This window comes from Oncorhynchus nerka, linkage group LG4 (genome assembly GCF_034236695.1).
Source record: "Oncorhynchus nerka isolate Pitt River linkage group LG4, Oner_Uvic_2.0, whole genome shotgun sequence".
Classification (NCBI taxonomy): Eukaryota; Metazoa; Chordata; class Actinopteri; order Salmoniformes; family Salmonidae; genus Oncorhynchus; species Oncorhynchus nerka.
Genome location: NC_088399.1, coordinates 7,693,595 through 7,707,180, shown reverse-complemented (window position 1 = coordinate 7,707,180; position 13,586 = coordinate 7,693,595). Strand labels below are relative to the sequence as shown.

The 13,586-nt window shown below is 44.8% G+C and overlaps 1 protein-coding gene across 1 annotated transcript in view; it reads left to right on the top strand.

The window, feature by feature from the left end:
• Positions 1–13,529, top strand: part of LOC115116292 (phospholipid-transporting ATPase IC) — a 47,978-nt gene extending 34,449 nt beyond the window's left edge. Inside the window, exons 15-28 of the mRNA XM_029644765.2 lie at positions 239–395; positions 734–922; positions 2,458–2,570; positions 2,839–3,003; positions 4,292–4,403; positions 5,200–5,275; positions 6,523–6,655; positions 6,805–7,093; positions 7,298–7,521; positions 9,122–9,205; positions 9,863–10,108; positions 10,349–10,487; positions 11,061–11,191; positions 11,478–13,529. Coding sequence (XP_029500625.2) covers positions 239–395; positions 734–922; positions 2,458–2,570; positions 2,839–3,003; positions 4,292–4,403; positions 5,200–5,275; positions 6,523–6,655; positions 6,805–7,093; positions 7,298–7,521; positions 9,122–9,205; positions 9,863–10,108; positions 10,349–10,487; positions 11,061–11,191; positions 11,478–11,699 — 2,280 coding nt within the window. The 3' untranslated portion in view covers positions 11,700–13,529. The remainder of the gene's footprint in view (positions 1–238; positions 396–733; positions 923–2,457; positions 2,571–2,838; positions 3,004–4,291; positions 4,404–5,199; positions 5,276–6,522; positions 6,656–6,804; positions 7,094–7,297; positions 7,522–9,121; positions 9,206–9,862; positions 10,109–10,348; positions 10,488–11,060; positions 11,192–11,477) is intronic.
• Positions 13,530–13,586: the final 57 nt, after the last annotated feature.

Here is a 13,586-nt window from a genome sequence, read left to right as displayed (position 1 = left end):
ATTGTACTAAACTCCTGACTACATTATATTCAATACTGAGAGCAACAGAGAAAATTCATACATGTACAGTAACATAAGTCTTTTAATTAATCCTGATTGAAATGTATACATAATTAGTCATTATAGATAAAAAATTCCCTTAACAAGGACCTAGGTTTAATCTGGGTCCAGGAAACCGGCCTTCCGAGTATCTGTAGCATCGTGTTGATGGTCATTTCTTCCCCTCGGTACTTCACAGCCAGTGGATTTCAGCTGGAACAAGTACGCAGACAGCAAGTTTGAGTACTTGGATCATTCCCTGGTGGCCTGCATCCGGTCCAAGAAGGACAAAGAAACGCTGGAGTTCTTCAAGCTGCTGTCTCTGTGTCACACTGTCATGGTGGAGCAGAAAGAAGGTGAGCATTCGACAACCTGCATTCTAGTGATGCTAGAGGTCAAAGTTCAGACGTCACCGATTTATACACAATGGGCTGGTATCCCGGACACCGAAAAAGCCTGGTCCTTAACGGAAACAAACATGCTCAATGGAGAATTTATTGAAAATCTTTCTTAGACCAGGATCGATCTTTATCTGTGTCTGGGGGAACCGGCCCAATATTTATTTAACAGGAACATACACAAACCGGTAGTCTTAGTTTAGTGTACTACAGACACTGATGAATTGTCTATAATACAGGTGTAACATAACCTCTGACCCCATAGTTGATGTGCGTCTGTTGTCCTCAATCCTCAGATGAGTTGGTGTACCAGGCAGCCTCTCCTGACGAGGGGGCTCTGGTGACGGCTGCCAGGAACTTCGGTTTTGTGTTCCTGTCCCGTACCCAGGACACCATCACCATCAGCGAGATGGACCAGGAGATGACCTACGAGGTGCTGGCCCTGCTCGACTTTAACAGCGACCGCAAACGCATGTCCATCATCCGTGAGTGACTGTTTTAAGTCTGTGATCCCTGGGACTTATGTAGGGTTGTAAAACTCTGGATATTTTTGGAGTTCCCAGGTTTGTTGGAATTCCTAGTTGGATAATTCCCTCCCTGTTTTATTCCCTCCCTGGGAACCTCCCTGTTTTATTCCCTCCCTGGGAACATCCCTGTTTTATTCCCTCCCTGGGAACCTCTCTGTTTTATTCCTTCCCTGGGAACCTCTCTGTTTTATTCCTTCCCTGGGAACCTCCCTGTTTTATTCCTTCCCTGGGAACCTCTCTGTTTTATTCCTTCCCTGGGAACCTCTCTGTTTTATTCCTTCCCTGGGAACCTCCCTGTTTTATTCCCCCCCTATTTATTCCCTCCCTGGGAACCTCCCTGTTTTATTCCCTCCCTGGGAACCTCCCTGTTTTATTCCCTCCCTGGGAACCTCCCTGTTTTATTCCCTCCCTGGGAACCTCCCTGTTTTATTCCCTCCCTGGGAACCTCCCTGTTTTATTCCCTCCCTGGGAACCTCCCTGTTTTATTACCTTCCCTGGGAACCTCCCTGTTTTATTACCTTCCCTGGGAACCTCCCTGTTTTATTCCTTCCCTGGGAACCTCCCTGTTTTATTCCTTCCCTGGGAACCTCCCTGTTTTATTCCCCCCCTATTTTATTCCCTCCCTGGGAACCTCCCTGTTTTATTCCTTCCCTGGGAACCTCCCTGTTTTATTCCCTCCCTGTTTTATTCCCTCCCTGGGAACCTCCCTGTTTTATTCCCTCCCTGGGAACCTCCCTGTTTTATTCCTTCCCTGGGAACCTCCCTGTTTTATTCCCTCCCTGGGAACCTCCCTGTTTTATTCCTTCCCTGGGAACCTCCCTGTTTTATTCCCTCCCTGGGAACCTCCCTGTTTTATTCCTTCCCTGGGAACCTCCCTGTTTTATTCCTTCCCTGGGAACCTCCCTGTTTTATTCCTTCCCTGGGAACCTCCCTATTTTATTCCCTCCCTGGGAACCTCCCTGTTTTATTCCTTCCCTGGGAACCTCCCTGTTTTATTCCCTCCCTATTTTATTCCCTCCCTATTTTATTCCCTCCCTGGGAACCTCCCTGTTTTATTCCCTCCCTGGGAACCTCCCTGTTTTATTCCTTCCCTGGGAACCTCCCTGTTTTATTCCTTCCCTGGGAACCTCCCTATTTTATTCCCTCCCTGGGAACCTCCCTGTTTTATTCCTTCCCTGGGAACCTCCCTGTTTTATTCCCTCCCTATTTTATTCCCTCCCTGGGAACCTCCCTGTTTTATTCCCTCCCTGGGAACCTCCCTGTTTTATTCCTTCCCTGGGAACCTCCCTGTTTTATTCCTTCCCTGGGAACCTCCCAGTTTTATTCCCTCCCTGGGAACCTCCCTGTTTTATCCTCCAGCTGGCCAGGATTTTTGGGGAACTTTGGGAAAGCTGGAATTTTGCAAAATTAGCCCTTTCACTGTGACCATCTCCCTAATGTGCTGTCTTGTCTCTCTGTCTCTGTCTCTCTCTCACCCACTCTCACACACACAGTGAGGTTCCCCGATGGCCGGATCCGTTTGTACTGTAAAGGAGCAGACACGGTCATCTACGAACGCCTCTCTCCCAACTCCAGACACAAGGAAGTGACCCAGACTGCTCTGGATGTGAGTCAACAATATCTGTTCTGGGGTGTTTTTTAATATGTGCCAAACTCCTTTTGCCCAGGGGCCACATTCTGACGTCATAGTTTTGAGACCTTTGCTGTACGACTTTGAGCCTATGTGGAGTTGCAGTGGCCTTAGTTTGACGTGTTGTTGAACTCTGAGCTAGGACATTTGTGGTCACGTAACAAATTAAACTTGAGCTCAAATAGTTTCTCAAAAAATAGACGATGCATGTTTTTCATTGGTGCATCATTCTCTTCCCTTGTAGATCTTTGCCAACCAGACTCTCCGGACCCTGTGTTTGTGTTATAAGGATATCAGTAAGCAGGAGTTTGACGCCTGGGCTAAGAAGCACAAGGATGCCAGTGTTGCTATGGGCAACAGGGAGGCTGCTCTAGATCGAGTGTATGAACAGATTGAGAACAACTTCATGGTAGGACACACTCCAAATGCTTAAATCAATCAAGTCACTTCTACAATGTAGAGGGCTGGCATTTTGGTCAGGATCGTTAAGATATAAGATGCCTCGGTCTTTACGTAAACAGTTTTTTTTAAACTGTTATTTTACCAGGTAAGTTGCCTGAACACATTCTCATTTACAGCACTGACCTGGGGAATAGTTTGTATTTGTGTTTATTACGGATCCCCATTAGTTCCTGTCAAGGCAGCAGCTACTCTTCCTGGGGTTTATTATGGATCCCCATTAGTTCCTACCAAGGCAGCAGCTACTCTTCCTGGGGTTTATTATGGATCACCATTAGTTCCTACCAAGGCAGCAGCTACTCTTCCTGGGGTTTATTACGGATCCCCATTTGTTCCTACCAAGGCAGCAGCTACTCTTCCTGGGGTTTATTATGGATCCCCATTAGTTCTTACCAAGGCAGCAGCTACTCTTCCTGGGGTTTATTATGGATCCCCATTAGTTCTTACCAAGGCAGCAGCTACTCTTCCTGGGGTTTATTATGGATCCCCATTAGTTCTTACCAAGGCAGCAGCTACTCTTCCTGGGGTTTATTAGGGATCCCCATTAGTTCCTACCAAGGCAGCAGCTACTCTTCCTGGGGTTTATTATGGATCCCCATTAGTTCTTACCAAGGCAGCAGCTACTCTTCCTGGGGTTTATTATGGATCCCCATTTGTTCCTACCAAGGCAGCAGTTACTCTTCCTGTGGTTTATTAGGGATCCCCATTAGTTCCTACCAAGGCAGCAGCTACTCTTCCTGGGGTTTATTATGGATCCCCATTAGTTCCTACCAAGGCAGCAGCTACTCTTCCTGGGGTTTATTAGGGATCCCCATTAGTTCCAACCTGAACCAGGTTGCAGGCACTAGTTACAGTTTGAAGCTTTCTCTTGAGTCGGAATCCTAATGAAAGCCAGTCAATATTTAAAATCACCCAGAAAATATACTTCTCTGTTGATATCACATTACATTATCAAGCATTTCACACATATTATCCAGATACTGACTGTTAGCACTTGGTGGTCTATAGCACCTGCCCACCAGAATTTACAGTAGAGAGTGGGGATGAACGAGCCAGTTGGAAGCTGGGGATGATTAGGTGGCCACGATGGTATGAGGGCCAGATGGTAAATGTAATCAGGACACTGGGTTTAACACCCTTTATCTTGTGTTACCAAATACATCTGACTCTTGCTTTTATTAAAGCCGCCACGTTCTGCTCTGAAAAGTCACCCGGTTGACTTTTATGTCCTTTCGCAGATGATCGGAGCGACTGCCATCGAGGACAAGCTCCAGGATGGCGTTCCTGAGACCATCGCCAAGCTGGCAAAGGCTGACATCAAGATATGGGTTCTCACCGGAGATAAGAAAGGTGAGAGAGGAGAAAGGTGAGAGAGGAGAGAGGAGAGAGGAGAAGGGTGAGAGAGGAGAAGGGTGAGAGAGGAGAAGGGTGAGAGATGAGAAGGGTGAGAAAGGTGTGTTCACATGGCGGCCAGCCTTCGTCTGGAATGTTCATCTCTCTCTATGTAACCGGGGATGTTCATCTCTCTATGTAACCGGGGATGTTCATCTCTCCATGTAACCGGGGATGTTCATCAATCCATGTAACCGGGGATGTTCATCTCTCCATGTAACCGGGGATGTTCATCTCTCTATGTAACCGGGGATGTTCATCTCTCTATGTAACCGGGGATGTTCATCTCTCCATGTAACCGGGGATGTTCATCTCTCCATGTAACCGGGGATGTTCATCTCTCCATGTAACCGGGGATGTTCATCTCTCCATGTAACCGGGGATGTTCATCTCTCCATGTAACCGGGGATGTTCATCTCTCCATGTAACCGGGGATGTTCATCTCTCCATGTAACCGGGGATGTTCATCTCTCTATGTAACCGGGGACTGGGCTTTACAGTCGGGTTCCATCCCTGTTCCCTATTTAACACACTGCTTATAACCAGGGCCATGGTAGTGCACTTCTGTACAGTGTAGGGAATATGGTTCCACTTGGGCTGCAGCCCATGTTTACCTCCCAACAATGTGTTACTGTTGATTTAATGACTGAGATAACATCTTGAGCTGCTGCTTCACTGAGTTTGCCTCTTGATCGATTAAATGTGTATTGATGACATTAACATGAACACTTTCTTCAATGTTTCCTCCCTGCAGAAACGGCTGAGAACATTGGCTATTCCTGTGAGCTGCTTACTGATGACATGCAGATCCACTATGGAGATGATATCAAGTAGGTTTAAGATATTAGAGGCGAAGTGTAAGTCTATGGGCCCCAGTGCTTGATGTGAGTCATCTGTGTGTAGCTGTGCTGCTGTAAAGGCTAGGCTATTGCTGTAAAGGCTAGGCTATTGCTGTAAAGGCTAGGCTATTGCTGTAAAGGCTAGGCTATTGCTGTAAAGGCTAGGCTATTGCTGTAAAGGCTAGGCTATTGCTGTAAAGGCTAGGCTACTGCTGGAAAGGCTAGGCTACTGCTGGAAAGGCTAGGCTACTGCTGGAAAGGCACCTGCTGGAAAGGCACCTGCTGGAAAGGCACCTGCTGGAAAGGCTACTGCTGGAAAGGCTACTGCTGGAAAGGCTACTGCTGGAAAGGCTACTGCTGGAAAGGCTACTGCTGGAAAGGCTACTGCTGGAAAGGCTACTGCTGGAAAGGCTACTGCTGGAAAGGCACCTGCTGGAAAGGCTAGGCTACTGCTGGAAAGGCACCTGCTGGAAAGGCTACTGCTGGAAAGGCTAATACTGGAAAGGCTAATGCTGGAAAGGCTAATGCTGGAAAGGCTGGCTACTGCTGGAAAGGCTAATGCTGGAAAGGCTAATGCTGGAAAGGCTAATGCTGGAAAGGCACCTGCTGGAAAGGCACCTGCTGGAAAGGCACCTGCTGGAAAGGCACCTGCTGGAAAGGCTACTGCTGGAAAGGCACCTGCTGGAAAGGCTACTGCTGGAAAGGCTACTGCTGGAAAGGCTACTGCTGGAAAGGCTAATGCTGGAAAGGCTACTGCTGGAAAGGCTAGGCTACTAGGCTACTGCTGGAAAGGCTACTGCTGGAAAGGCTACTGCTGGAAAGGCTACTGCTGGAAAGGCTACTGCTGGAAAGGCACCTGCTGGAAAGGCTACTGCTGGAAAGGCACCTGCTGGAAAGGCTAGGCTACTGCTGGAAAGGCTACTGCTGGAAAGGCTAGGCTACTGCTGGAAAGGCTACTGCTGGAAAGGCTAGGCTACTAGGCTACTGCTGGAAAGGCACCTGCTGGAAAGGCTAGGCTACTGCTGGAAAGGCTAGTCTACTGCTGGAAAGGCTACTGCTGGAAAGGCACCTGCTGGAAAGGCTAGGCTACTGCTGGAAAGGCTACTGCTGGAAAGGCTAGGCTACTGCTGGAAAGGCACCTGCTGTATTTGCAGAGTGAAGTTATGATAATACACAGAGAGTGTAGTTGCGTGTAAGATGTAGTTCTGATGTTTCACGGTCTTGTGTGTGTGTGATAGTGAGAAGCTGCGAATCAGTCAGGCAAGCCGGAGGGACCAGCTGCCTGCGTCCGGTCGAACCAGGAAGAAGGTTCCGGATCCGTTCTTCCCCGAGCCTGGCAAGAACGCACTCATCATCACTGGAGGCTGGCTGGTGAGTGTAGACTACTGCTAGTTACTGTTGCTGTTCAACAATTACATAGACATTTTTAATTTCATTGTTTTGTGAGGTTTTTCTTTTGTGAACAAAAGTGTATATATATTTTTTCTAAAGACTAAATAGGCGTCTGTCTCTCTCCACAGAACGAGATCTTATACGAGAAAAAGAAGAAACGTCGCCGCCTTCGCTTGAAGCGTCTCGGACGGAGACCCGCCTCTGCCACGCCCCAGGACTCCACCCAGCCAATCGACGACTGGGAGAAGGAGAGTCGTCAGGTGGACTTTGTGAACATGGCGTGCGAGTGCGAGGCGGTCATCTGCTGCCGGGTCACGCCAAAACAAAAGGCCAACGTGGTCAGCCTGGTGAAGAAGTACAAGAAGGCTGTCACGCTGTCCATCGGAGACGGAGCCAACGACGTCAACATGATCAAGAGTACGGGAGGAGATTTATTTGGTTTACTGTAAAATTATTCATGATTTGTTAGCAGTTGTTATCGCTGAATTGTAGTTTCCACCACAAAGCCTTTTGTAGTGAAGTGTTGTGTGATATCTACTCCCCCTTTGCGAACTCCTCACCTCTTCAGTTGTTGGAGACATTCTCTGTTTTTGTTTCACTCTCACCTCTCTCTCTCTCCAGCTGCAGACATCGGTGTGGGTATATCTGGACAGGAGGGCATGCAGGCGGTGATGTCCAGTGACTATGCCTTCGCTCAGTTCCGGTACCTGGAGCGTCTCCTGCTGGTCCACGGCCGCTGGTCCTACATCCGCATGTGCAAGTTCCTCCGCTACTTCTTCTTCAAGAACTTTGCCTTCACCCTGGTCCACTTCTGGTACTCCTTCTTCAATGGGTTCTCAGCTCAGGTGAGGGAATGTTCTAGAGGTAGGGTGTATCCCAACTGGTACAATATTCCCTAAATAGTCCATTACTTTTGACCAGAGCCCGATTCCCTATATAGTGCACTACTTTAGACCAGAGCCCTATTCCCTAAATAGTGCACTACTTTAGACCAGAGCCCTATTCCTTAAATAGTGCACTACTGTAGACCAGAGCCCTAGGGTGCCATTTATGGCACCATCTGTCTAAACTGCATTTTCAACGACCACTTATCTAGACTGACTTCAAAACCCCCAAATTACTTGTGTACCATATACTATGGTACACTATGGTACATATACTATGATGCATATATCATGGTACATATACGGGGGTACATATACTATGATGCATATACCATGGTACATATACTATGGTACATATACTATGATGCATATACCATGGTACATATACTATGATGCATATACCATGGTACATATACTATGATGCATATACCATGGTACATATACTATGATGCGTATACTATGGTACATATACTATGGTACATATACTATGGTACATATACTATGATGCATATACCATGGTACATATACTATGATGCATATACCATGGTACATATACTATGATGCATATACCATGGTACATATACTATGATGCGTATACTATGGTACATATACTATGGTACATATACTATGATACATATACCATGGTACATATACTATGGTACATATACTATGGTACATATACTATGGTACATATACTATGGTACATATGTGGTGGTACATATACTACGGTGTATATACCATGGCACATGTATGATGGTACATAAACCACAGTGCATATACCATGGTACATATACTATGATGCATATACCATGGTACATATACCATGGTACATATACTATGGTACATATACAGGGGTACATATACTACGGTGTATATACCATGGCACATGTATGCTGGTACATAAACCACAGTGCATATACCATGGCACATATGCAATGGTACATATACCATGGTACATATACAGTGGTATGCATACTATGATGCATACACTATGGCACATATACCATAATACATATACAATGGTACATATAATATGGTACATATGTCACAATGTATATACTGTGGTACATATAGTGTGGTACATATACCATAGTACATAGACCATGACGTATATAATGTGGTACATATACTATGATGTATATACTATGGTACATATAATATGATATATATACTATGGTACATATACTATGATGTATATGCTATGGTACATATGCTATGGTACGTATACTATGGTATGTATACTATGGTACGTATACTATGGTACAGATGATTCATCCTAAATGTGGACATGTATTTGATGATAGAGGGGCGGCAGGGTATCCTAGTATTTAGAGCGTTGGGCCAGTAACTGAAAGGTTGCTCGATCGAATCCCCGAGCTGACAAGGTAAAAATCTGTCATTCTGCCCCCCTGAACGAGGCAGTTAATCCACTGTTCCCCGGTAGGCCGTCATTGTAAATAATAATTTGTTCTTAATTAACTGACTTGCCTAGTTAAATAAAGTTGAAATAAAATCTAAAAATGGAGGAGTAATTTATTGTGACTTTATGATACTACTCCAGGTTGCCTATGAAGATTGGTTCATCACCTTGTACAATGTGATGTACAGCTCTCTTCCTGTCCTGCTGGTTGGCTTGTTGGATCAGGTAAGCTATTAAGGAGATACACGTAGAATGTTTGTCATTTTTTAAAATGCCCATAACATATCCAAATCTAATTTGTATTTGTCACATGCTTCGTAAACAACAGTGAAATCGAAAACTCCCATCTTCGTCAACAATGCAGAGAGAAAGAAAATGGAGAAATAATACTGTAGGAAAGTAATAAAACAATGAGTAATGATAACTTGGCTATTCACACTGGGCACCAGTTGTCTTCAAATGCCAGCTGGACAAGCTGATCTTTATATAGAGGGAACAGGCTTTGTGTTCACTGTTTTTAATGATGAACATTGAATGAAAACTCCCATCTTATTCCGATCATATGACACGTCAATGTTAATTTAATACAGTGGTTCCCAAACTTGGGTACGGGATACTGTGTGGGATCCCCCTGGGCCCATTGAGAAAACATTTCAGCTTATCATCAAACAAATGTTCTTCAAATGGGTATAGAATACAACCGCTTAGTGCCACAAAAGGATCTCTTAAACTACTCAAATTTAGTGAATATGAACACACAGCCTTAACAAGCCTTGTCCAAGTGGAGTCCCCTGCATTTAAGTGTCAATTTGGGATAATGTGCAGTACAAGTTTGGGAAGCCCTGAGCTAATATGAAATGTATATTTCCTGTTTCCTTGAAGGATGTGAACGACAAGCTGAGCAGAAAGTTTCCCAAGTTATACCTTCCTGGTCAGCAGGGGGCGCTGTTCAACTACAAGAACTTCTTCATCAGTCTGTTCCACGGCATCTTCACCTCTCTGGTGGTCTTCTTCATCCCGTACGGGGCGTTCCTCCAGACCATGGGGCAGGATGGAGAGGCACCGTCAGACTACCAGTCCCTCGCTGTGGTCATGGCCTCTTCTCTCATCTTCACTGTCAACCTGCAGGTAGCTGACTTGTTCCTCAATGGATTTATTGATTGGTGGATTGATTGTTTATTGTCCTTCAAAAGGGAAATTCATTCCATACCTCACATGTAGACACAAGAAGCAAACTCTGGTGTGTTTTCAGAAATCTGTTGAGTAAATAATAATAAATATACAAGCCTATTTTTATAGCAAGTGCTGTTTCCTCCTGCAGTGTTGGAATAGATGATGTAACTTCCTGTCTCTCATACTCTCTCCCAGATATCTCTGGAGACGTCATACTGGACCTTTGTGAACTGCTTCGGCGTCCTCTGCAGTATAGCCATATACTTCGGCATCATGTTCGATATCCACAGTGCAGGAATCCACGTCATCTTCCCATCAACCTTCACTTTCACCGGTGAGTTCTGCCTCTTCAGATCTGGGTCCTGTCATACAGATGAAAACAGACTAAAACCAGGAGAGACTTCCTGGACCTTGTGTAACAGTATAACTTTAGACCGTCCCCTCGCCCATACCCGGGCTCGAACCAGGGACCCTCTGCACACATCAACAGTCACCCACGAAGCATCGTTACCCATCGCTCCACAAAAGCCGCGGCCCTTGCAGAGCAAGGGGAACTACTTCAAGGTCTCAGAGCAAGTGACGTCACCGATTGAAACGCTATTTAGCGCGCCCCGCTAACTAAGCTAGCCGTTTCACATCTGTTACACTTGTATGCCCTAATGAATACTATCCTGGGTCGTGTTCATTCGGCCACACAGACGATAGCAAAACGTTTCACAATGGAGAATGAATGTTTCTTATTGGACAAGTTTCGGTAGTACCCCCCCCTAATTCTGTCAGTTTTCTTCCAGTTTGCACCTTATGAACATGACCCTGGCCATATGGCTCCTGTCACAGATGGTGATGGTGAGTAATTACTGTGCTTTTCTAACCCAGCGTATGTGTTTTGTATTTCTGTGTGTGTCAGGTGTAGCCCCTAACGCGCTCAGACAGCCCTATCTGTGGCTGACCATCATCCTGACTGTGGGAATCAGCCTGCTACCTGTCATCTTCATTCAGTTCCTCTGCAAAACCATATGGCCGTCCGTTGGAGACAACGTAAGGCCTAGCTACCACTAACCCGAAAATGACTTTACTCATAATGTCTTGATATCTGTAATATGTGTGATATGTCCAGGGTACGGGCTCGTTGCCTCTGCAATATTGAGATTTTTTTGTATCCGAGATCTGTGGATTGTGGGGGCGTTTGAAATGGAAAAATCTGTTAAACTACATCCTGTCTCAAGTGCTCTTGAATAAAACCCACCACACATCCATATTTTTTTAACTTGTTTATGAACGATTTTATGAATGTTTATTGAATAATTGTTTCCCACCGACGCAGGTCCAGAGGAACAGGAAGAAGTATGAGGAGGAAGAGGAGGAGGAGAAGAAGAAACCGGCTCCGTTCCAGCGCGACAGACGCTCCCGCCGCTCGGCCTACGCCTTTTCTCACTCCCGGGGTTACGCCGACCTCATCGCGTCAGGCCGCAGCATCCGACGGCGGCCTGCTGTAGCTCGCCCCGACCCAAGGGACAGTATTACAGAGGTCCCCCCAAGCCAGTAACATATGAGGGGGACTCAACGGCCTGGCACTAGACTGGTCCCAGATCTGTTTGTGCGGTCTTGTCTACTCATAGACGTGCATATGGAAAGAATAGGTATAAAAATGTATAGATGTAAAATTACACGATGTCTATGGTGACAATGACCAGAGGAGTTGGCAGGACAACACAAACAGATCTGGGATCAGGCTAGTCCCTATTTTTTTTAAAATTTTACCTTTATTTAACTAGGCAAGTCAGTTAAGAACAAATTCTTATTTTCAATGACGGCCTAGGAACTATGCATCTGGAACTGAGAACATACCGCTGGGCCTCATCTCACCGACCTGGCACGGTCGGAATCTATGCAAAGACTCTACCCATCCAAAAGCTCACTGAAGCACTACTGTTGGGGTTCATGTTTTATACGGTTTATTGTGAAAACAAAAACCAATGTTTTAATCTCCAGGATTTTTAAAATCTTATTTTAGTTCTCCTCACCTGGATGGTTGGAGCATTGCTCGTCATCATTGGGTACTCCTGACATACCTTGGCCCGTATTCATGAAGCCTCAAGGGTTAGAGCGTTGATCTAGGACCAGGTCCCCCTCCCCCCTCCTCCCGTACATGTCATCTTATTCATATGATCAAAAAGGGGAAATATATGTTTGAGCAGCACTTTGTGAATACGGGCCATGGAGTACTTGGTTATGTTGCCTATCACGGTGTAATAATGCTATCTATTGCAAAGGGGTTGCATTTCATCTGGATCTTGGGAGTTTTACTTCTTTTATTTTTTTCCGTCTTAATTTAATATATTGATTATTGTTGGTTTGGATTTAAATTTACTGGATCCGTTTTTAAATGCGTACTTGCAGTCAGAAGGGTGTCATAATCAATCATATTTTATTAATGCTCAAGAATTTCAGCTTTTTTTTTTTTTGTCGGCTCATAAGGAAGCTCCTAACTAGATGATACATTTTATTTTTCATTTTATGGTTTCTCTTTTCTGCTGTAAGTCATTTGACATACTTCATATGGACATGGTTGTATTGTATACATGCTTTTTAAAGATGAACCAGTTGTTTACATCAGCCCCTATAGAACCACGCTGCACCTCTGGACATGCGCTAGCTGTTGTTTTACCTGAGCCAAATAACCCCCTTTTCAAAATCAAAACCGGATGCTAGTCGCCTGCTAGTAGTATTCTGAGATGCCAGTAGACATACTTCATAGATTAAAATTAGAGAGTTATGAATGGATTTGATGATTTGCCATTTTAATGCGGTCTTTCTATTGACTTGACATTTCATAACATTTTATATAGTCGGACCATAGAAAAAGAACTCATTCTGGTTCACTGTCTCAGTCTACAAGGATGCGGGCATTTGCATTGAGACTCAGCCATGGTTATTTGCCAAATACACAATTTTCCTTTTATATATCAGCCTTGAATCAATATGACCCTTCAACTGAAACAATACTCTGCGAGTGTGTCAGAAAGTGCACTATATAGGGATTAAAGTTTGTAAGTCGCTCTGGATAAGAGCGTCTGCTAAATGACTTAAATGTAATGTAAATGTAAAGTGCTATATGTTGGACCAGGGCTCTGGTAGAAAGTAGTGCACTATATAGGGATTAAAGTGCCATTTGGGACAGTCGTGTTTATTCTGTTACATACTTGTTTCTCTGTGTATAAAGTGACATATCTACACAAACCTTGAGCAAATAGTTAGTCCATTTGGGATACAGCAACAGATCCATTGGACAACTCCTTATCACTACCGTTTTAAAAACTTGTTTTTAGCATTTTGTGTAAAAATGACTTTGAATAAAAACTACCGATACAGAGAAGCTTTCGTGTCTCAAATTATAGATGGGGGAAAAAGTAAAATGTTTCTGCCTAGAAGC